At 40.9% G+C, this 23,608-nt stretch overlaps 2 protein-coding genes across 2 annotated transcripts; both read left to right on the top strand.

The window, feature by feature from the left end:
- The first annotated feature begins 3,874 nt into the window (after window positions 1-3,874).
- Window positions 3,875-5,657, top strand: CALHM4 (calcium homeostasis modulator family member 4). The gene is made up of 2 exons (XM_062570951.1): window positions 3,875-4,432; window positions 5,268-5,657. The coding sequence occupies exons 1-2, from the start codon at window positions 3,875-3,877 to the stop codon at window positions 5,655-5,657; spliced, it is 948 nt and encodes a 315-aa protein (XP_062426935.1).
- Window positions 5,658-8,434: 2,777 nt separating this feature from the next.
- On the top strand, window positions 8,435-23,105 carry RWDD1 (RWD domain containing 1). Its single transcript, XM_062570950.1, has 7 exons — window positions 8,435-8,589; window positions 10,627-10,692; window positions 15,399-15,529; window positions 17,949-18,092; window positions 18,455-18,587; window positions 20,241-20,303; window positions 22,783-23,105. The coding sequence occupies exons 1-7, from the start codon at window positions 8,517-8,519 to the stop codon at window positions 22,893-22,895; spliced, it is 723 nt and encodes a 240-aa protein (XP_062426934.1). The 5' UTR covers window positions 8,435-8,516; the 3' UTR covers window positions 22,896-23,105.
- Window positions 23,106-23,608: the final 503 nt, after the last annotated feature.

Raw genomic sequence — 23,608 nt, 5'->3', positions numbered from 1 at the left:
CATTAACAGCTATTTGAGCTAAAATAAGAACACAGCATTTGCCACTGAAAAGGTGAGTGTCCAAATCAGTAAAACACAGGACTGGGCTTATGTTTCTTCTCTCTCTCTCTCTCTCTCTCTAACCTGATAGATCTTGATTCAAATATTTTATGTTAGAAAATGAAATTCTTTTGAACTGTAAGAACGTGATAGGGGTTTGAAGCTACTCATGATGAAAAGCTACTTTAACACAGGTCTCTCACATCCCAAATGACTGCTCTTAGTCTTTAGAGCTCAGCGTGGCTGCCTTTTTGGTTATGTTTCAAAATAAAGCTGTGCTATCGCATTCAAGAGAGTATTTTTGGATTAGGTGCCTACTTTCTGCTGTAATTCACTGAAAGCATCTAAAATCTTGTATAAATCCTTACAAATCACAGCTGAATTCTGAATTAAAAGTGGAAGTTAAAAAAAATCATTAATGGTTTCTTATTTTTCCCTTAAAATGAAGCTTATTGATGACATTCTCATCAGTGTTTGTCCTGATTTAGGCGGTAGGAATTGCTCCAGGCCAAAGAGACCAACAGAATGACTTGACAGCCTGAAGTCGACCTGTGATTAAGTAGAAGGCAGGATGTGGACGCTGCTTCTCTGAGCTCCCACAGGAACTCTATTGCGCAGGTAAATTCACAGCACACCCAACGTGCACAGGCAGACTTGGCATCCTCCAAAATATAACTGAAAATGCACCTAGAAGAGGCACAGCACATCTGCCTTTTGAACGCCAGTTTAGTGATGAAAGCACTCGAGCAGGACATGACAGACCTAGGTTCAACCTCCTCCAAATTTTACCCAGAGTAATCTTCAGATGAAAAGTAGAGGAATACTCCTCTCTTCCCCTCTTCCTTTTCCTGCCCAGTACATGTCAAAATCCTAACCATTTTCTGATCCAATAAACATCAGATTTCTCTCTATGCAGAGAACTAAGTACAGCTAGTGGATTAGTTCCACTAGCCAGGAGCTAGTTCTGCAGGAGAGCTGCAGAACACAGCTTCTTCCCATCAGTCACACCACATCTCTAGCAAAAAAGTGAGGAAAGAGATGAGAGAATTTTCACTGGATCTGATGGAGAAGGGAATTGAAATCAATTTCTCCCTTCTGCCACAGCTGCTTAAAAAGAAAACAACAAAAACCGCATACTTGTGTATGGGAGGACAGGAAGGAGTAATAAGTCTTCCATATTTTGAAAGAAAATGACAAACCTGTATCAGTTATTCAGAAAAGACATTTATTCTCAGAAAGACTTGCCAGCAGTGAATCCAAGCTGAGGGAGCCCTGCACCTCAGAGTAAAATGGCTAGAAAAAACATGGCTAAGGTTTGCCCATGTGTCACTATTTATGCTGGAGGGCAGCTATAAACTTCTCCTTGGTGAAGTGGCTGACTTCTTAGATTATGGTATTTGGATTGCATTTAATCCTAATTCTTCCGAGGCATTTTATAAGGAGACTAGATATTTACTCAAGACTCTGGGTTCCTCAGCAAAGGCAAGTATCTGAAAGTATTTAAAAGTTTGATGTACCCCCCAAGTTCTTTACCGGATCCAACCCTGTAATTCATTCTGTAATGGCATGACCCAGCAGGATTATTTACAGAACACAGAACAGCATGAAAGCAATGCCAAAAAGTGACAATGCAGCAGTGCAAAGTTGTTCTATTGATTGCATAAACTGCTTCACTCAACAGCCTTAGACCAACTATCAATATTTCAGTGTTGTACTTCTCTTCAGTTTCATATCTAATGTGTTTCTTGAGTAAGCAAATGATGTTTGGGAAAGCCTACCTCCCCTATAAACAAAATAAGATGTGAGTGCCCAAAGAGAGCTCAGCAGCAATCAACTGGGGATTTTAAAGTGAACTGAGGTACAACAGAAAACTCTTATAAAACACATTCTGAAGATAATTCTGTAATACCCAGATGCATTGGATCCACTTAATTAGAAGGAGGTAAATTTTTTCAAAATGTAATGCCACTAATACATTTAAAAAGTTATGGATGATCTGGTTTTACTGAAAGAAAATGAAGCTTCAAAATGGCAGCACATAGAGAGCGCTATGATTTTGTTGTGTGGTCCTACTCTGCTCAAACAAATGAGAAGTTATAACAGATGCCAGAGGAACAGTGGCAAAGGGATGCTGCATGTTTCAGCACATTTTGACATCATTTCTAGTTTTGCATAATGTTGTCGCTTAGTTTTGGGGGCCTCACTCATAGATTGTGTCTGAGGACAAGACAAGTAGGCGTGCTCCCTAAACAACGCACTGGAGGAATAGGGTCTTGCCTAGTAATGGACAAGGCAAGTATGTATATAACAGCTATGATAGTGTCACTGCTTCCCAAGTGGATAACGTGGATGCTAAAATTACCTTTTGTTCCCATCCTAAGTTATTATAAGCAACTCTTTTTGCAAAGGAAGAGAAGAGGCTGTACAATCAGACGCTATTATGTCATATAACCAAGTATGCACATGCTGAACAGATGGCTGGGAATACAATTTTCCTCACAGCCTTTCTGGATTTCTGTTATGTTATGAGTAAAAATGTTTATATTACAGTGAGATTTCTCATAACTTAAACATTTACAGTATTTGCATATTCAGCAACATATCTAACTGGGCTGCATGATGTACGGAAGTACTGGATAGCATGACCTTATACAGCATGCCTGGAGAAAACCATTTGGAGTGAAATGGTTTAAATTAACCTTTAATAATGGATTGATTTGTCAGAGATGCTGAGAGCCCAGATCATACATCTCAATCAACAGAAAACAGTTCTGAAAATGTTTAACTTAAACATTTCCATCTACCGCTCTGTCCACAGAATGGGATTGATGATAAACAAAAATCTTAAACATTTGGGTTACAAGCTATATAAATGCCAGTTATTATCATGAGTATGTTTAAAGTTGGCTTCACACTATAAAAAGTGAACAGCAGGTTATAAGTTATCCAAATAATCTTTCCTAAAGAAACAGCATACAGCAACATTTTACACTGTCAGGAAATCAAAAACATTAGCTTCTTGTTACCTGTAAATCACTGAGGTCTTAGTCACCTTTCTTTGTTGCCATCAGCTAACTACATCTCAGATTCCAGCATTCGGTGCTCAAACTGCCTCAAAAGGAAAACTGACATTAAAGGCAAATAGAATTAGGATTCCAAACCCTGTGCAGTTTATGGAGTTTATTCCATTTTTATGTTGAGATACTTTAAAATAAGCCTACTGATTGGGTTTTTTGTTTGCTTTTTTGTTTTTTATAATCAGTCCCCCTGCCAAAGCTTTGTTTTGTTATTTTTTATAAAGCACAACCAAAAGATTTTTTTTAGCATTTACTTTCTTCTGCAATCTTTCTTCTAGTCCCACAGCATGATTCTGCTAATTACCATTGATTAGAAAACAGCTGGCCAATTAACCCTAATAGGGAGCCAACAGTTTGACAGCACTGCATGTCCTCCAAAAGGTAGAGAGAATTCATCGTTAGTTTCAGGCAATTAGCAAGGGGTTGGCAAAGCTCATAATTGCCAAAAAGCTAAATGTTCCAGAACCACTGGGATAATTTATTGAATCAATTAAAAGTGATGATTGGATATTGGCAAGTAGATTTAAAGCTAGTAAACAAGGTTCTAGCTATTATGGAGTAGAGTCAGGAATTAGTTGAAGGAGAAAGGCTAGTAGGGCTGTTATTGTTTTGTTGTTTGTTCGGTTTTGTTTTTCTTTTTATTCTACTGGTGTCTGTTTATTTGAAATCTGATCTATTATTAATTGATAGTAGTTAAACATAACTAAAAGCTAGCATTGACTTGAAGCAAAAACATTCAGTAAAGTGTAAGGTCTAAAATGGCTTATCTTCCAAAGTGGCTAACTTTTCTAAAAGGCAGAGAGGTCATTGTCGCTAATGCTATAATTGCAATACTGACAATTGGTGGGCAGCAACTTTTCTCTTTTTTTACATTCAGCTGTCCCTGCCATGTTGGGCAGAACCTTATCTATGGGCTGGCTTTCCTAGGAGTTCCTGCACTGATCCTTCTGATTGTTGGTTATGCTCTTAATAACCAGACTTGGAGGCTAGTTACAGGCAAAAGATCTCCTCTTCAGCAAGAGGGTACACGTAATCACTTACTGCAGTGCAAACTGACCTGCTTCGTCTTGTGTAGCATCACTGGGAGAGCACTTGTTGCTCCAGTAACATGGCTAGCAGTCACCCTGATAAATGGCTCATTTTATGTGTGTGCTGTGAGTGAGTATGTCTCCATGTATTATTTTGGAAGTAATCCTAATATTACTGCTAGTGAGCGCAGAAAAATATTGGCTGCATTTCCTTGCAGTCAGTTAGTTCCTCCAGAGCTGAGTAGGGCAAGAGATGAAGTGATTCTCCTCCTCCGATACCAGTCACAAGTGAGTAGCTTATGTTACTTCTGTTGTGAAGATGTTGCCTGAGGATCTAATGAGAATTAGTGGACAAAGCATTAGGAAAAAAAATGGGATCTGCATCTTCTGTTTGGGGTGCCAAATCTTTGTGTGTTTTGAAGACTGGCTTGCTCCTGCAAGTGGAACTGAGCTTTAGATATAGTAAATTATTACATGCAGTTGTCCCATTTGTTACCTACTAGTGGAGGAAATGTTTTTCTTTGCACAGTATCTTGAAGTACCAGCAAGTAAGCCAAAAGGATGTTCAAGAACTGGGGAGGGGAATTAGGTTTCTTGATTCAAGAATAAGAAAAGTGACTAAGGGTCCCAGATTTTGAGGGTTCCACATTAGCCAAACCAAAATTTTGCTCTTTACGTTGACACTTGTTTTTAAAAGCTTATCTAGTAGGTAAATATTAGGGGGACTATTAAGCATTCACTTTAAAGAGAAATGGGTATAAACAGGCTACAGGTTAATTTGGGCTAGAAATTAGATGGCCTCTCTGTTAACAGACTTCCAATAATAGTTTTGGAAGCCAAATCCTGAACAAATTATACAACAGAACCTCCTTAAACTTCAAAGAAACACACTTTTTTTTTAATGCAGCTACCAGCAGTAGGCAAGGACTGGTTTTGATGACAACAGATCCTTACCAGACTTGCATCTTGTTAACCTTCTTACTCAGGAAAAAAGTAAAGATTTTTATACTCAAAATTTGTCACAGCAGGTATTTTCAGCTGTAATAAATGTACTGTGGTACAAGGGACTACATCAAGAAGCATTAATAGTAAAGTCTTTAATTTGTTGCTTTTCTTTTTGAAGGTGGCTGGCTGGCTTCTGATTGCTGTAGTAGTCATCACTGTTTTCCTGTCTTACTGCCTGGCAAGCTGTTTCTCCCCACTCAGCTTCCTTCATTTCAGATACTGGACCAAGTATGTCCACAATGAGCAGGAGCTCTTTGACGAAGCAATGGACCAGCACTCCAGGCTCTATGCCATGCAGCACGTGAGGAAGTTCTTTGGCTTTGCCCCAGGGGGCGAAAATGTGAAGGAAATCCGTATTCCATCCCTTAGAGAGTGGCAAGCCATTTCTGGACTGGCCTTTTTAAAACTAGTGGATGAGGAGCATTATGACTACAGCCTCCTCCATGACTGGGCACTCAAAGATTCTGTAAATGGAAAATACCTGAAGATTGATGTGATGAGAACTTGATTCTGAGATCTCTGAGAGCACCAACACCTTGCAGAAAGCAGGAATGTGTGTACCTCCATACTGGCTCTGGAACTTCTGATGCATTATTACACTGATACCTAAAGTTCATGAACAATTACATCCTGACAGTGTAGTGCTTTAGCATGTTTATAGCTCTCTTTCCTGATTGTCTGACTCCTGTAGGATGTGATGGTCTTATGTCTAAGCTAGGTTGGGCTGTGTCAGAAAGCAGAGCATTGCAGCCTAGTATGTCTGCAGAACAGATGAGTATGTGCCCAATCCCTGGGAGAGAAGGTTATTCCCTAAAAGCTTTTTCTCCTTCCTCTCATTAAAAATATTTTAAAAATAATAGGAAAACATTGACCCATCCTCTAAATGTGGTGAATGATTAGACGCTAGGAGTCTGATCCATTCCGTACAAAGAACAGATACAGAACTTTCTTAGTGACCCCTAGTGGAAAAGCCTTATTTCTTCCCCTTTTGCAACTCCACTGTACTGTGTAAATAAAATATACTGAGCTAACCACAAGCTGCATCTCTGTATACAACAGTACAGGGGAAACATACAGGGAAGCTTCTGCAACAAAGTCCAAGTCTGAATGTAGTGATGAGAGAACTCCCAGTTCAGTAAAGAGATAAAATGCCCACTGAGATGCACAGGACAGAGGGGTGCATAATATAACACATGTATGAACTTCACAGGTGGAAACCTGAATCTAAGTATTTTCTGGCTGAAAGCTGTAACAAGGTCAGTCTCCTGTTCCTTTATATTTCCTGCAAAAATTGACAGCTCCCACTTGTCCATGGATTGGCCTACTCCACAAACAGCAAATCAGAATTTTGCACTGTGCAGTAAAGTTTGTCTGTGAAAAGTGTGCAATTTATTCCTAACTGTTGTGCCACAAACATCACTGCAACTGAAAAGTTTTGATGGGTTTTATTTTGTGTGTGTGTGTGTTAACTCAGTATATTTATAAATGTGATCTTATGGCACCATATTCCCTCCACGTTATCTTTCTAGCATATGCTTTTAGTTCTAATGGAAGAAAAAAATGCATAATATAGTTTTTCCTAATACTTTCTATATTGCCTTCCTGCACATACAGTGTACACTGCAAACCTATATGCTAGATTATAGTATGCTATCTGTAGCTAAAAATGACCGGAGTCTTCAGGTGGGAGAAAAAAAAATATTTAGCACATGCTACTACAGAATGCAGGAGCAAGGCACATGTTAAAATGTAAGTCTTGCTGAGTACATTTGATCTTATTTTGAAAAGATTGTAAACAAAAGCAAGAGCCTTTTCAAACTCAAAATATGCATATTTTGAATAACTCGAATGACACTTGATACATGGGGATTTGTAAGTATGTGTTTTATGATGTATTTCATCTGAATCCTAAACTTTCCAGTAAGTAGAGCTGTACCTTTCGTGTGAATTGTGTGAATTGCTTTGGAAGCAAGTATTTGTGTCAGTAAAAACAATCTCTAATTTTCCTTTCAAATCTTTGTCGTTTTAAAAAATAAGACAGAACAGTATGTGTAATCTGAAAAGAAATGCAGCTGATTTATCTGAGAGTTCTAACAAAAAGGCTATGCTATCTTCTTGATATAGATGATAAAAGGTTATCTGTTGTCTTTACTTTTTGTGGGATTTTTTCCACTTCCTTCCTTTTTTACAGTCTCCCACTATTATAATGATGTAATACTTGTAGTTAAGAAAAAGCCTTTAACTTCCTTTTATTTCCTGTAACTTTTAAATACAACCTCATGTTTTCCTATTATTTCCCATAATTACTACTTGCCTTGTAATTTTTTTCTTTTAGTTATTTGTATTCATAATATTTTAAATAAAAGTGATCAGAAGTATTAGCTTTACCTGTCTTTGGGAAGTAAGCCTGCCAATATTCAAACAGACTACCACTTTCTCAATCTGTATCTTTTATTTATACCATGAAACACAGGTATAGTAGTAGACATGATTTGGTGCCTTTCCCCTTCACTCCTCTCCGATTCCCCCAAACGATGTCACGGAGTAAGGCACAGCTTTCGAAACAACTTGTGTTTACAGAAAACCAGTGAGGATGGTACTGAAGAGTCTGTGTCTGCTTAAATCCGGAGTCACCTTACCCGAAACCAATTTATAATTTAAGTTCACTCGCTGGAAGCGAAAGCGACTGTCTCCGCTTCCGCAAAAAAGCGGCTGCCCGAGCCCCGGGGCTGTGAACGCCCCTGAGGGAGGGGAGGGCTGCAGGCCGTGAGCGTCCCGAGCCGCCCCGCGCCCGCACACACAAGCACGGCGGCGCCCGGCCGCGAGCTCTGACGCCTCCCGCCCTGCTCGCCCGATCACGCTGTCTGCGCGACCTGCGGACCCCGCAGCCGCGTTTCAACCCCAGCCTCGACCACCAAATCATTTTCTTTTCCCGCCCGCATCCACCCAACATCTCCTCGCCGCCGCACCCAACGGCCCCCGCGGCGCGAGCCCGCGTCCCCGACAGCGCGCGTGCGCGCAGGCGGAGTGCGTCAGGGGGCGGGGTCAGCCTCAGCCCCGCCCCCTTCCCCGCCCCGAGGCGGGCCCGAACGCGCGAGGTCTCCCGCCCATCGCCGCGCTCCCGGCCCCCTTCTCAAGCCCAAAGGCATCTACCGCAGAGCGATCCACTGGCGGCGCGCGGGGGACGGCGCGAGGTCTGCCTAGCCGAGGCTCGAGCGAGCGGATCGGGGGTTGGCGGGGAGGGGAGCGTGTGCGCGTGCGCGCGCCGGGCCGCGCCGCGCCGCGCCGCGCCGGTTGTGAGCGGGGCGGGGCGGAGCGCGGGCGCTGCGCGGGGCGCGCGGCCCGTGGCCGTTGGCGGCGGGCGACGATGACTGACTACAGCGAGGAGCAGCGCAACGAGCTGGAGGCCCTGGAGTCCATCTACCCGGACTCCTTCACGGGTGAGCCGCGGCGGGGCGCCGCCCCTAGCCCGGCGCTGCCGGCTCCGCTCCGCCGCGCTCCGCCACCCGGCCCGGGCCGCGCGGCGAGCCGGTGCCCGGGCGGAGCGGGCAGGGCCCCGCTTCGCCTGCGCTCTGTCTGCCGGGGTTTGGCTGGGGCATCGCCTCGCTTCTGGCGGCGCAGGCTGAACTCCCTCTTCTTTCTCTTTTCTTTTGGTTTCTCCACAGAGGAGACTTTACGCTTTCTTTCCAGCTGTCATTGACCGCGGTTTCACCAAGTTCTTGTAGGTCTGGCATTGCTGTGTCTACGACGCTCGTTTAAATGGCTCTTAAGTCTGTGGCGCACCCGCGACACCCCGCCGCAGCCTCGGATTCCTGTGTCTTGAGCTGTGGCTGGGGCAAGGATAATCTTTAGAGAAACTCAGAAAACTCAGAAAAAAGTCGTCTTTAAGCAGGGATTCAGGAACTGGCTTCTGTGTCGACCAGTTTTCTTTTCTCATGGCTGCTTTTCACAGTTGCAAAGTGTGGGTTATTTCAGGATACTTAAAGATGCAGTTGACTCTGTAAGTGTACTGTCAGTATCTGCCTTATTCCAGAACAGGCCTATGATGAAAAAGCAAGTGTCACTTGTAGTATATTATATTGCTAAAACTTGCATGTGATGGATGGATTTGCTCTTCAGATTCTCAAGGGTTGCCTACATATACAGTCAAGGTATTATGGATATTTGCTATGCTCCCTAATCCACTGTGATTTATGGTGCTCAGCATCCAGTGAATTTAACAGTGAAAAAAAATTGTCTTGCATTTACTGCACAGTACCTAGTCTGCACTAAGTCCCATCGTCTCTTACTTAGCAGTAACTTAATTGCAAAGACTTTTACTACATAATTTGTCCACTGCTATCACCTAAAAATCTGCCTGGGTTCTTCAGTTTTATATTAAAGGCGTGTGAATTGATCACTGATGGCTAAGGATGCCGAGTCACTGATTGTAATATATTTTTGTACAACCTCCATTCCAATGTTTACTCAGTTACTGTTGATTCGTGCAGTGCTCTTGTGCCCAAAGAGGTAGGGATTAAAAAAAAAGATTGTTATAATACATTGGCAATTGGGCATGATTTGATTAATACTTTTAGGTCATACATACTAGATTACAAATAAACAGTTCTCAGCATGGATTTTGACAGTGATACAAAGCAGTCTTTATGCAAGGATGTGGTCCGCAGCCCAGAGTTGTGCAGTGAGATGCAGTCGTCTAGTCTGTGAAACTGTAGATCATAGGGCTCACTCCTTGTGTGGCCCTGCAGAATTATTACTTTCCACTTCTCTCTCTTCTAGCTGCCTAATTCATGAATTTTGTTCTGGTGTAGTACTTGGATAGTAAAAGAAAAGCCCTGATTTTGCTTTCCCTGGTGAAATGTGGTAGCTCATGGATTTAACTTTTGTATTGATTGTTTACAATCCCTCTTTCTTTTAGGTGGTTCCAGATCTGAATGGTAGACACTAGAAAGTGTTATGTATCACTTTTTGCTTTAAGAAGGGCTTGTTACTTTAATCTGTCCTAAATATAGAAATAGGTGCAAGTATACTATAGAATGCACTGGATACTTATCATACTTATCTAGTACAATCAAGTGAGTTATCCTGGGGGAGGGAGGGGAGGTTTGTACATATTCTATATCCTTACCTTTAATTTTATGTTAATTTGCACTATATTTATGTTTTGGAGAAACTTCCTGTGTATTGTTTATGCTATTATACAAAATACTCTAAGTGTCACATCATACAGAAAATAGTTGTTAATAGAAAAGTATTTATTAAATAAGAGGAAAAGGCCCTTAAGATTGTATTAAAAAGCTGTCTTGCCTCATTAGTCCTACAGAAATTCAGGTTTAATGAAGTGAAGTGGTTTTCTGTTTTAAGGAATCTCAATCAGAAGTGAAGTGGTTTTCTATTTTAAGGAATCTCTATCAATCAATCAGGAATCTCTATCAATCAATCTCTCTCTCTCTCTTTTCCCCCTCACACCCCAACAGTATTGTCAGAAAAGCCAACGACTTTCACAATCACTGTGACATCTGAAGCAGGAGAAAATGATGAAAGTAAGTTGATCGTGGCTTAAAATATATAGGAGGGAAGACTGTTCTGTAACTTCCAAAATTATAATCACTGTTTCAAAATATACTTCCGTATACCTGTGAACTATATTCTAAAGTATACCTCCATTTGAAATATCTTTTATTTATTATGTTTATGCTAAAGGGGACAGTGTATGTAATATATAGAGATAAAGATTCTGAACTAGTCTGTGATAAGGTGCTGCATGTACAGAAAGCTCTTTGTCATCAAGTGATGTATGTACTCAACATATCTTTTGCTTACAGACTGACTAATTGTAATTCACTGTGTCCTTATAACATTCTTGATTGGAGCCATCAGCACCCAGTGCTATATGGTAGAAAGGCTATATGGTACCCTGAAATACTTCTGGCAGTCTGGCTTGTCCAAATGTGCTTTAGCTCTTAGGACAGAAGACATATGTTCAAAATTTTAATCCTTTACACAAGCAAGTTCAGCTGGTAGCCGAACTCCATATGAACTTTGTAGTTCATTGTACACTCAGATGTGTATGTGCATGTATTTAGAATTGCCTCAGCTGGGATAGAGCTGAATAGCTGTGTACCAAGTTTCTGCATAAGCCTAGTTCTGTAATGAAGAATTTGCTATATCTCCACTTTAAGCCCTTTGAGGGACCCTGTGATCCAGCAGGCATTCCCCAGATGGTTCTGATGATCTATGATCGTTCTACAAAAAATATTTAAGCAGATCACTCCTTTAGTACAAATACTGTGGTCTGTGGGGTTGTGCTCTTTCTTGCTATTTGTTTTTAGATATGCTGAATCTCAGATTATTTACAGTGCAGCTTCAAAAAGAATAGTTGTCACTATCTCTGTAGTAGCTAACAGCCATATCAGTAAGTAATCCGGCAGTTTAATGTACAACAGCCATATAGGGGAACTGAATCTGTATATCACACTTGGGCAGATACTAGCTCCTAAGGGACAGTTTCTGATTGAAGGTTCCAAGTCCTTGTAAGTATTCGGTATCTTTGTACCTATTTCAAATAACTGTATGGTCTTTTTGTAAGCAAGCCTTGCTCCAGGTGAGTTTGAGAGCTACTGTTCTGAGTTGCTGTTAAAAAGAAGAAACTGCTACTGTCTGTCTTAAAGGAACAAGCCCTGCTCAGAACTGGTGTCTGTTTTGAGTAGACTGCTGGTCAGCCAGAGGTTTGAGTCCTGAACTGAAGGAAGTTTTCACTGTGGTATTCTGAGCAGGGTACATGAAGGGATGGAATATGATTCTTACTGACGTTGTTTCCTTTTTATCCTAGCATTGGGTGGCTTCATGTTGAGTGTGTTTTCCTTAGGCAGTTCTCTTCCCTACTTAATAACAATTACTAGATGTTGTGTACTTGTCATATGCTGTAGGTGAAGTCTTGCTACCTGACACAGTGGTTTCTACTCCAGCCAGGTGTCCAGAGTTAAAGTATTAATATGCTGAGGTTTTCTCTAGATCTGTTTGTTCACAGAATCACAGAATCAGTAAGGTTGGAAGGGACCTCTGGAGATCATCTAGTCCAACCTGCCAGCTCAGCAGGGTGACCTAGAGCATGTTAGACAGGGCTGCATCCAGATGGGCCTTGAAGATCTCCAGAGAAGGAGACTCCACAGCCTCTCTGGGCAACCTGGTCGAGTGCTCTGTCACTCTCACAGTGAAGAAATTCCCCTTCACGCTCAGGCGGAACTTCCTGTGCTTCAATTTCTGCCCATTGCCTCTTGTCCTGTCACAGGGGACAGCTGAAGAGAGTTTGTCCCCGTCCCCTTGACACCCTCCCTTCAGGTACTTGTACACATTGATAAGATCCCCCCTCAGCCTTCTCTCCCCCAGGCTGAAGAGGCCCAGCTCTCGCAGCTGTTCCTCATAGGGCAGGTGCTCCAGCCCTCTGATTCATCTTCATAGCCCTACACTGGACTCTCTCCAGCAGCTCCATGTCTCTCTTGTCCTGGGGAGCCCAGAACTGGACCCAGGACTTGAGATGAGGCCTCCCCAGGGCTGAGCAGAGGGGCAGGATCACCTCCCTCGACCTGCTGGCAACACTCTTCCCAAGGCACCCAAGGAGACCATTGGCTTTCTTGGCCACAAGGGTGCATTTGTGGCTCATGGTCAACTTGTCATCCACCAGCACTCCCAGGTCCTTCTCTGCAGAGCTGCTCTCCAGTAGGTCAGCCCCCAGCTTGTGCTGGTGCCTAGGGTTATTCCTCCCTAGGTGCAGGACTCTGCACTTGCCCTTGCTGAACCTCAGGAGGTTCCTCTCTGCCCAGCTCTCCAGCCTGTCAGGTCTCTCTGAATGGCACCACAGCCCCCTGGTGTGTCAGCCACTCCTCCCAGCTTAGTAGCATCAGCAAACTTGCTGAGGAGGCACTCTGCCCCCTCGTCCAGGTCACTGATGAAGAAGTTGAACAGGATGGGACCCAGTCCTGAGCCCTGGGGAACTCCACTAGCCACAGGCCTCCAACTAGACTTCATGCCACTGATGACGACCGTCTGAGCTCTGCCTTTCAGCCAGTTCTCAATCCACCTCACTGTCCACCCGTCTAACCCACACTTCCTGAGCTTACCTAGGAGGATGTCATAGGAGACAGTGTCAGAAGCCTTGCTGAAGTCAAGGTACACAATATCCACTGCTCTCCCCTCACCTACCCAGCCAGTCATGCCATCATAGAAGGCTCTCAGATTGGTCAAGCAGGATTTCCCCTTGGTGAATCCATGCTGGCTATTCCTGATCGCCTTCTTCTCCTCCATATGTCTGGAGATGACATCCAGAATGAGCTGTTCCATCAGCTTTCCAGGGATGGAGATGAGGGTGACCGGCCTATAGCTGCCTGGGTCCTCCTTCTTGCCCTTCTTGAAGACTGGAGGGACATTGGCTTTCTTCCGGTCCTCAGGCATCTCTCCAGTTCTCCAGGACCTTTCAAAGATGATGGAGAGCGGCCTGGCAACAACATCCTGCAGCTCCCTCAGTACCTGTGGGTGCATCCCATCCGGGCCCATGGATTTGTGGATGTCTAGCCTGCCCAGAAGGTCTCTAATCCTTTCCTCCTCAACCAAAGGAAAGTCTTCCCTTCTCCAGACTTTCTCCCTCACATCCAGGCTTTGGGATTCCTGGGGGCTGCCCTTAGCAGTGAAGACTGAAGCGAAGAAGGCATTCAGTAATTCTGCCTTCTCTGTATCCCTTGTCACCAGTGCTCCCGCCCCATTCAGTAGCGGGCCCACATTTTGCCTAGTCCTCTTCTTGCTGCTGATGTATTTGGAGAAGCCCTTCCTGTTGTCCCTGACATCCCTTGCCAGACTCAATTCCAGCTGCGCCTTAGCCTTCCTCACAGCATCTCTGCATACCCTGACCTCATTCCTATAATTCTCCCAAGTAGCCTGTCCCCTCTTCCGCAGTCTGTGTACTTCTTCTGTCTGAATTTGGCCAAGAGCTCCTTGCTCACCCATGGAGGTCTCCTGCCCCTTTTGCTGCCCTTCTTACTCAGAGGGACGCACTGCTCTTGAGTTTGGAGGAAGTTGATGTTTGAATATTAGCCATCTCTCCTGGACCCCCCTTCCTTCTAGGGCCTTAACCCATGAAATTCCTCCAAGCAGCTCTCTGAAGAGCCCAAATTCTGCTCTCCTGAAGTCCAGGGTTGCAGTCCTGCTTGCTGCCTTACTTCTTTCCTGCAGGATCCTGAACTCCCACCATCTCATGGTCACTGCAGCCAAGGCTGCCCCCAACCTTCACATCTCTAACCAGTCCCTCTCTGTTGGTAAGGACAAGGTCCAGCAGGACACCCTTCCTTGCTGGACACCCTTCCTTATAGGCTCCTCCACTATTTGTGACAAGAAGTTACCATCAGTGCATTGCAGGAGTCTCCTGGACTGCTTGTGCCTTGCTGTGTAGTCCCTCCACCAGATGTCAGGGTGGTTGAACCCTGACAGGGCATGTGATCATGGGGCTACTTCCAGCTGTCTACAGAAGGCCTCATCAACTTTCTCTTCCTGTTTGGGTGGCCTGTAGTAGACACCCACAACAGTGTCCCCCATGCTAGCCTGCCCTTTGATCTTTACCCATAAGCTCTCAACTGCCTCCTCCTCCTCCACTCCTAGGCAGAGCTCAATGCATTCCAGTTGCTTTCTCACATAAATAGCAACTCTACCACCTCGCCTTCCTGGCCTGTCTTTCCTAAAAAGCATGTAGACATCCATGACAGCATTCCAGTCATGTGAGCTATCCCACCATGTCTCTGTGACTGCAATGAGATCATGGCCCTGCGATCACACACAGATCTCCAGCTCTTCCTGTTTGTTCCCCATGCTGCATGCATTGGTGTACAGGCATTTCAGCTGTTAGGACTCTGCTTCTTTTTTTCCAGTTTTAAGTGGGCTGAGGGATGAAAAGAGATTATTGCTCAAGGACCCATCACACCACATAAAATTTTCCACATTTTGTAAAGTCCTTTCAGACATGAATACTTGATAACTGTAAAGTTCACCCTTCCATAAACAATCTCAATTTCTCACTGTTGTTGCATCATGTTTAAATCAGTTCATGTAGTTTTAACTTCTGTGTAAGATGACTGTTCCTTTAAGACTTTTTTTTTCTATTTTAAAATCTTTTGTTTGTTATTAGGCTGCTGATGCAATAGAAAAATAAACATAGTTAAAATTATGAAGTTATCATAAAAATATGTTTTTTTTTGTCCTGTAGCTGTCCAGACAACTCTTAAGTTTACCTATAGAGAAAAATACCCTGATGAAACGCCACTTTATGAAATTGTCTCCCAGGAGAATCTTGAAGATAATGATGTCACAAATATAATAAAACTACTAGAACAACAGGTAAGGAAAATTGAGTATCTTGGTTCTTCCTGATATCACTTCACATTTCATTGTCCAAGGTTTATCTTTCTAGTCCATTGTTTACTGAAGTATGTCCTACTGATTTGAAATATATTCCCTGCTATAGAGGTCACTTTGATTTTTGAGCTTGGTAAGTAACATTCAAATTACAGGTCTGTTTTTGGAATTATGATAAATAGTGCATTATTGTATCTTTAGCATTTTTTTTGTTAATATCCTATATGAACACTTCAATGTGAAATGACTCCACAGAATTACAGAATGGTGACTGGGTTGGAAGGTATCTCTGGAGATCATCTGGTCCAACCCTCCTGCTAAATCAGGATCAGCTGGAGCATATTGTCTGGCACCATGTTGAGTTGGGTTTTGAATATTCCCAAAGATGGAGAATCCACAACATCTCTGGCAACTTGTGTCAGTGTTGAACCACCCTCCCAACAAAAAAGTGTTTTCTTGTGTTTCATTGCCTCTCATCTTGTCACTGGGCACCACTGAGAAGTCTGACACCACCCTCTTTACATCCTCCCTTCAGATACTTACACACACATCAGATCCCCTCTAAGTCTTCTCCAGGCTGAACAGTCCCAGCTCTCTCAGCTGTCTTCATATGAGAGGTGCTCCAGCTCTTTAATCATCTTTGCAGGACTCACTCCGATAAATCCATGGTTTCGGATTTTTTATTTATTTATTTATTTTTATTGGTGAGCCCAGCATCAGAGACAGCACTCCAGATGTGGCCTCACCAGTGCTTCTGTCCGCAGAGGGGAATTATCACCTTCCTCAACCTACTAGCAACACTCCGCCTAATGCAGTACTGTTGACCCTTTTTTGCTGCAAGAGCATATTGCTGGCCCATGGTCAAACTTGTCCACCTCAAGGTACTTCTCTGCAAAGCTGCTTTCTGGCTGGTCAGCCCCCAGCCTGCAGTGGTGCCTGGGCTTATTCCTCCCTAGGTACAGGACCATGCACTTACCTTTGTTGAACTTCATGAGGTTCTTCTCTGCCCATATCTCCAGCCTGTTGAGGTCTCTCTAAATGGCAGCACAGTGTTCTGGTGTATCAGCCACTCTTCCCAGTTTTGTATCATCAACAGACTTGCTGAGAGTACATTCAGCCTGAACATCCAGGTCATTAATGAAGAGGTTAAACAGTGTTGGCACTAGTGTCAACCAGTGGGGCACACCACTAGTGACAGTAGTTGAAACCCAGCAGTTCAGCCAGCTTCCAGTCCACCTTTCTGACCACGTATCTAGCCATATTTTGTCAGCTTCTCTGAGGATGTTATGGGAGACGGTGTCAAGAGCCTTACTGAAGTCAAGATAAACAACATGCACTTCTTTCCCTTCATCCACCAAGACAATCTTCTCATTATAGAAGGTTATCAGGTTGGTTAAGCGTGATTTCCTCATTGTAAATCTATAATGACTGCTCCCAATCGCCTTTTTGTCCTTCATGTGTTTAGAAATAGTATCCAGAATTAGTTGCTCCATCACCGTCCCGGGGATCAAAGTAAGGCTAACTGGCCTGTAATTTCCCATGTCCTCTTGAAGATAGGAGTGAGATTTGCTTTATTCCAGTTTTCCTTTGGAAGCATGAGATAAACAAAATGGTGATAATTCAGGGCTCATAGATACAATGATGAAGTGGAAGAGCTCTAAGGCTACCCTTCTTTTTTAGTTCTAGCTTAACATGAATTCATTCAACTGTTATGGTATTTGTGGAAATAGGCTACTTTAATTTTGTTCAGACAGAATTAAAAATACTACTTCAACCTTTTTTTTCTTCCTCCCCACCAAAGAGTTATGTTACTGGAAAGATCTTTCAGTTATTGGGACTGGTGACTGCCTTGTGAGGGAATGCGCAGGAAACACCTGTTTGGTTTCAGGAATTATTTACAATTCCTGACTTCTGTTCTGTTCTACAGATATGTTTCTTCTTTTGGATTTATAATGCTCTCTGTAATCTTCCTTCCAACAACTGATTTTTTTTCCTTTCCATGGGAAACTGTCCCACTTCAAAAGAACATGTATATGGGATTAAAGAGTAAGTCATTCAAAAGAAGAGAGACTCTGAGTGTCAGCTGTCTCTAAGACCTATGGTATTCAGATCTTGCAGTTGTAATCCTACTGTAGACTTTGTTTTATTTGTGGAAAAAGCCTCCCTGAAATCTAGAAGATGTTGATAAACTGAACACAGAGATCATTGTTAGTGCTTTGCTGCCCACCTATTTCAGGCTCATTTTGATTGAGATTTGACAGTGAGTGTTTGAAACTGGTGCAGAGTGCCTCAGTTGTGTTATTTACGTTGGCACAGCATCGTGCTTTCCGAACAGATGTATGTATTCAGTTACTGAAGGCTTGAGGTTTTACTTCTATTTAAGGTTCCCTTTATGTTTCAGGCAGAAGAAAATTTGGGAATGGTAATGATCTTTACTCTAGTCTCAGCTGTACAGGAGAAATTAAATGAAATAGTGGATCAAATAAAAACACGAAGAGAAGAAGAAAAGAAACAGAAAGAACGAGAAGTAGAAGAAGAAGAAAAAGTATGTAAAGTACTCTTTTCAACTAAAAATTTCCCACATTTTTACTGCACAAGTTTGATGCAAGAGCAGTTCTCAGTTGCACTGAGAGAGGAACAACTAGCCCAAAGTTGATCTAATTAGAACTTGAGAACTTGAAGATTCTTTAGAGTACTTTAGTGAGTTTTTAAGAGTAAAAACTAATATGTGTGTGTGTGTGTATATATTTTACACACATATATATATATATATATGTATATATATGGATATGTATATATATATATGGATATGTATGAGTATGAAGAGAATGCTCATCGTTGTATGTAGCTTTGCCAGTTGATTGCATTTCTGGCCTTGATATATATATTTTTTTTTGTTTTCTTTAGCAACGTTTTCATGGTACTCCTGTTACAATTGAGAATTTTCTAAATTGGAAAGCAAAGTTTGATGCAGAACTCCTAGAAATAAAAAGAAAAAAAATGAAAGAAGAAGAACAAGCAGGAAAAAATAAATTAAGTGGTAAGACTTAGAATTCTTCCTTAAGTTTTTGCAATGCTATCAAACTATAATGACAAGTCTAAAATTACTTTCACACTGAAATATGATAGTAGTAAATACATTTTAATGCAGTATTAGATTATTGACCTTATGTCTCAGACTGAAGTCTTGAATGCTGATGTTAGGCTAAGTATAAAGCAGCCAGATTGAAGATTTCTACTGAAATCATTAAGATTCCCAAACTGTGAGTAAGCTTCTGTACTGATTTTTTGCCAGACATTGTACCACTTTGACTTGCTGCTGCAGCTATTGTCCTGGCAGAAATAGTTGGGAATCGTTAAGCAACAGAGCCTACTTCACACTTTGGCCTTTATTGCTTTAGCAACAGGGCACTGGATCATACAGTGAATGCAAATTATTCTAATGCCTTTTCTTTTGAGAACCTGCATATAAGAATAAATCCTGGGCAGTATTCCCCAGACTTGCCACAGCATAGCTTTGGCTATGGCTCTCTTGTGACCTTGGATCCATTTTTAACCTACTCGAGAAACTAACTTTTACTTGAGAAAGATGAACTTACATGATCATTGTCACTGTTATCTCCTCCCTTATCGCAATAGTTTTTGAAACCTGTGGCCAGTTTTGATCAAATTTGACAGAGAGAAATCTTATAGATGGTAAGTTGCCACTAGTTTCATAAAAGGCTGTACAAGTTGAAGGAGACATTTGATACCGCTCTGAAGGAAATTCATTCAGGCATCTACAAAGATCAGATGGTGGAAATCAGGCTTCCTCTAGTTTTTGTGCTCTTAAAATTATTGTTAGCATGCTAGATCTATTTATAAGAATCTAGTTTATAGAATCTCTCCCTTCTTTCACCTGGATGCAACCCTGTCTAACATGCTCTAGGTGACCCTGCTGAGCAGGGAGGTTGGACTAGATGATCTCCAGAGGTCCCTTCCAAGCTTACTGATTCAATGATTCTGCAAAATTAGAAATGGACTTAATCTCAGATGTTATCTGTGCAACCCCAGTAGAAGTAAAAAATGTTGCATAAGTTTTACTATGCCAGTCTTGTTGGCAGGGGCTTGCATAAGTGATGCAGATGCATACTATTACTACTTTGAAAATAGATAATTTATTTGAAAAAGTTGTGAGCATTTCCTCCCCCGCCTCCCATTAGAAAGGCTTCACTTTACCTTTTGTGATGTTTTCTTGCACAGGTGTAAGATCCTGTTTGGGCTGACTTGTTTTTGGATGAGGAGCATGTAGAGAATGTAGAGGGGGGAATTAGCTTCCTTTTCATTCCCCACAAAGCATTTCTTATGGAATGCAGGCCAGAGTATTAGGCCTGAAAAAGTACTGTGGGGTAGTACAGTGTAAACTTTCCCACCCTGTTATTAAAACCTTAATAACGTTAAAGTGACTCGCTACAAAGAACAGTGATTCATCTCACTGAGGAGGGCCTATTCATATGGAAGAATGCTGGGTGAACAATCCTAAATGAGAATGGGGAACTTAGAGAAATGAGCAGCTTTTTTTATTTTTATTTTTAAAAAAAAAGGTTATTTGAAAAAACTAAAATGCATGCACTAACTCTTGTTTTCTTAGGTGGGCATATTAGTTATTTCAAAATCCTTCTTGCTAATTTATTTTTCAATTTGTAATTTCTAGGAAAACAGCTATTTGAGATGGATCACAATCTGGACACATCTGACATCCAGTTCTTGGAGGAAGGTAAATATGTGTTTGTTTCCACTACTGAAAGACAATGGTTTAAAATAGGTCAAAATTCCTAAGCAAAATTTGTGTTACAGTTCTGTTTTATAATCTTACCTTGATAGTATCGATAGTAAGTTTGGAAGATTCTGGTTCAAGTACTGTTTTGAAGATTGAACAAAAGTGATTAAAATTAACTCCAATTTTCTTTTCAAGATCCTAAAGCATATTTATTTTCAGTTTTAAGTTGACGGTATTATTATATACTAATATAATAATATCAAATGACATCTATATTTATATATAGTATTTCTCTTGCTTCTATTCAGGTGTTTAGATTGGAAATAAAAATAAAAATGTGGTTTTGTAATAGTCAGACTTCTTGTCACCTATTTCAGTCATAGATCTTAACGTTCTACTTTTTTCTTGGAGTCTCAACACCAGTAATAAACATCTTACAGGTCTAATTAAATTTTATTTACATATGTGCAACTCAGCTTTTCTTTGTGATTTTATTTGACTGTTATCTTACTGAGAAAATTGCCCTGGTCTCAGTTAAAAACTTTACAAGCCTGGGCTAAAAACTGTTAAACTTGGAAAATTTGTTGGAGAGGAATCAAAATAATCCACTCATAATCACATGCTTAATTCATTTTCTGTACTGCTTTAGTACCCTAGTTTAAAAGAATGATTTTGTGTTAAGCCAATTGTTTCATGTCTCTATATATCTACTGCTGTTGTCAAATACACGTGCAGAAAGAGCCTAGAATTAATTCTGTGTGTAACAATTAAAACATAATGTGAAGTTAGTTTGTCATGAACATTAGTGAATATAAACCAGAAGAAGTAACAGTGTCTTTTTGTTTGGGACAGGGGGTGGGAAAGAGGAGTTTGCAGAGGTTTTGAGGTTTTTATTTGTTTGTTTTTTGACTACAGAATGTAATTAAGCTCATTCTTCTCCAAAATATTCAAAATGAAGATGGCCTGTTCATTTAATCTTTAGCTTATTCTAGGGAGGAACAGATCTCTATATTTTGGTTTTGTGCATGTGTTTTTCATATAATGACTTGGATTTAATGTGTTAACTTTAATGCTGTTACTAATATGTTAACTCTAATCGTGTTGCTATCAGTAATAAAACTCCTGGGTTTTTTGCTGGTTTACATTCTAGCATAAATGCAACAGATTAGTAATTGCAATTTAGTGTAATAAGTAATTTGCAGCTGAAATGGCATAATGACATTATCTTTTAGATGGAAACGGTTTTAACATATCTTTCAAAAACTGCACAAAAACACTTTTTCAGAGGCCAGAAGATGTCGCTGTTTTCATGCACAAATTGAATGACAATAACCCTCAAATTTGCTCTTGCTTTATTTTCATCTATTTCTGAAGAAAATGTGAAAGCATGCAGAGCTTCAGCTCACTTCTAAAACTTTCAGCCTCAATAGAAGCCTGAAAACTCTTTTTTTTTTGAAATATTAATGCTTGTCTTCAATAGCTTTCTGCCCTTCAAATTTGCTTATAAAGAAAATACTTTTTAAAGAATAATTCTATCTGTTCTAGTGTTTCTTAGGTGTTCACTTGTATACACTTATATAAATGACTCTTGTATTCAGAACTTTTTCAGGAAACTTGCTTTAAGAATACATTAAAATTCATTTGTTTGCATACTTAAGTAAGTAAGTAGATGAGTGTATGGAAAACTCTTTCTTTCCTAAGAATTGAACAATACAAACAGAATTCAGTGTATGCAAGAGGTTTGAAAAAATGAAATTAGAGGTTAAGCAAGATTGGAGAGACTTAAAATACTGTAGCAGGAGAGAAGTCTTGAAAGACAAAGAAAAGCACAGCATATGTCTAATGTTGTTCTCTTCTGAGCTAGCCAGATGTTCTTGAGTATTGTTGCTCCAGTAGTTAGAGCCTTGAACATTTAATCGTATTGAATGCCTTCATTATTATGTAATGGTTACAATATACATTTTTCTATTAATGTTGGACTATATAATGTTATTTGACATTTAAACATTAAGGTGTTAATTTTAGAAAGCTGGAGAGAAAGATGTGTACACACAGACACATAAAATATGTATATTATAGTACATAAAGCTTTTAAAAACCATGAAAGTGTTTCTTTGATTATGGTAGTTGCAACTATTCCAAATTTGAGGTCTTGAGCTCTCACTTTGAAAATGGGTAGGAGAAAGGATTTCTGTTTCTGGGGACTACAAATGTTAACTTGTCTTTTTCTAGTGGATACTGAGGTCCTATGTCACGCTTCTCCTTACTGGGTTTTTGGAAAGTGAGGAAAAAGCTTCATTAGCTGTAAAAATACAAAATACAGTTCTTTTTCCATATTCACTGAATATATAAAAAGCCCAAAAGTTAACAATTCCTGCATTGAAGAATAACTATAGAACAGTATTGTGTTTTTTGTTGTTCAGGTATTTTGTTCTCCTGCTTGTATGGAAAACAAGTTATTTTCTTTTCCTTGCAGCTGGAAACAGCGTGGAGGTTGATGAATCTTTATTCCAAGAAATGGATGATTTAGAGTTGGAAGATGAAGAGGATGACCCTGACTACAACCCTGTTAATTTAGATAGTGATTAGTCTTTTTTTGGAACTGGATGTATCATCAGTATGGACATGTAAGGAAGAGAGGCAGGCAGGAAAGCCACAGCATCTGTGGTTGTACCTAGAGTACATTGCTTTTCTTTCTTTTTCTTTGGAGAAAAAAAAACAAAATATTTTAAATCCAGGAGAATGGTCTTCTGATGATTTTCATCATAAATAAATTGACTTTAATATTTCAAATGAAAATTTTGAGGCACGCTGATCTATCTGAAAATACATACTTGTATTTCCTGTTCTTTATTTTTTCCTTTCCACTTAAGTAACTGTCCCTTGAAGGGACATGACAACAAGCAAGATGGAAACATATCAGAGCAAGCACTAAACACACCTGCACTTGAAGACTGAGCAGCTATTCTGCTATCTTCCACTTAGGATATACCACCTAGGATATGGGCAGTTTCAGTGAATAAAAGGGATCACAAAATATGCAGTTACTCCCTCTTCCCAGTGGAATTCTATACTGCTTCAAGAAATGGTCAGTTCTAGGGCCTCAATCTGTCAGATTCATGAGTAGCCGTAAGTAGGCAGCACTAGTCACCTTTTAATAAGGCACAGCCTTCCAAAATTAAATGGAAACTATTTGCATATTACTAGAGTAAAATCTCTGCCATGGTAAGGGTAATAGTTTCAAAACCAATAGTTCAATTTTGTAAGGGAAAAAATCTGAATGAGACAAAGTCTTCTTAAAG

The sequence above is a fragment of the Rhea pennata genome, chromosome 3 (assembly GCF_028389875.1).
Source record: "Rhea pennata isolate bPtePen1 chromosome 3, bPtePen1.pri, whole genome shotgun sequence".
NCBI classification, from domain to species: Eukaryota; Metazoa; Chordata; class Aves; order Rheiformes; family Rheidae; genus Rhea; species Rhea pennata.
The sequence above is the reverse complement of the archived record's forward strand: the minus strand, read 5'-3'. Positions and strand labels throughout refer to the sequence as shown.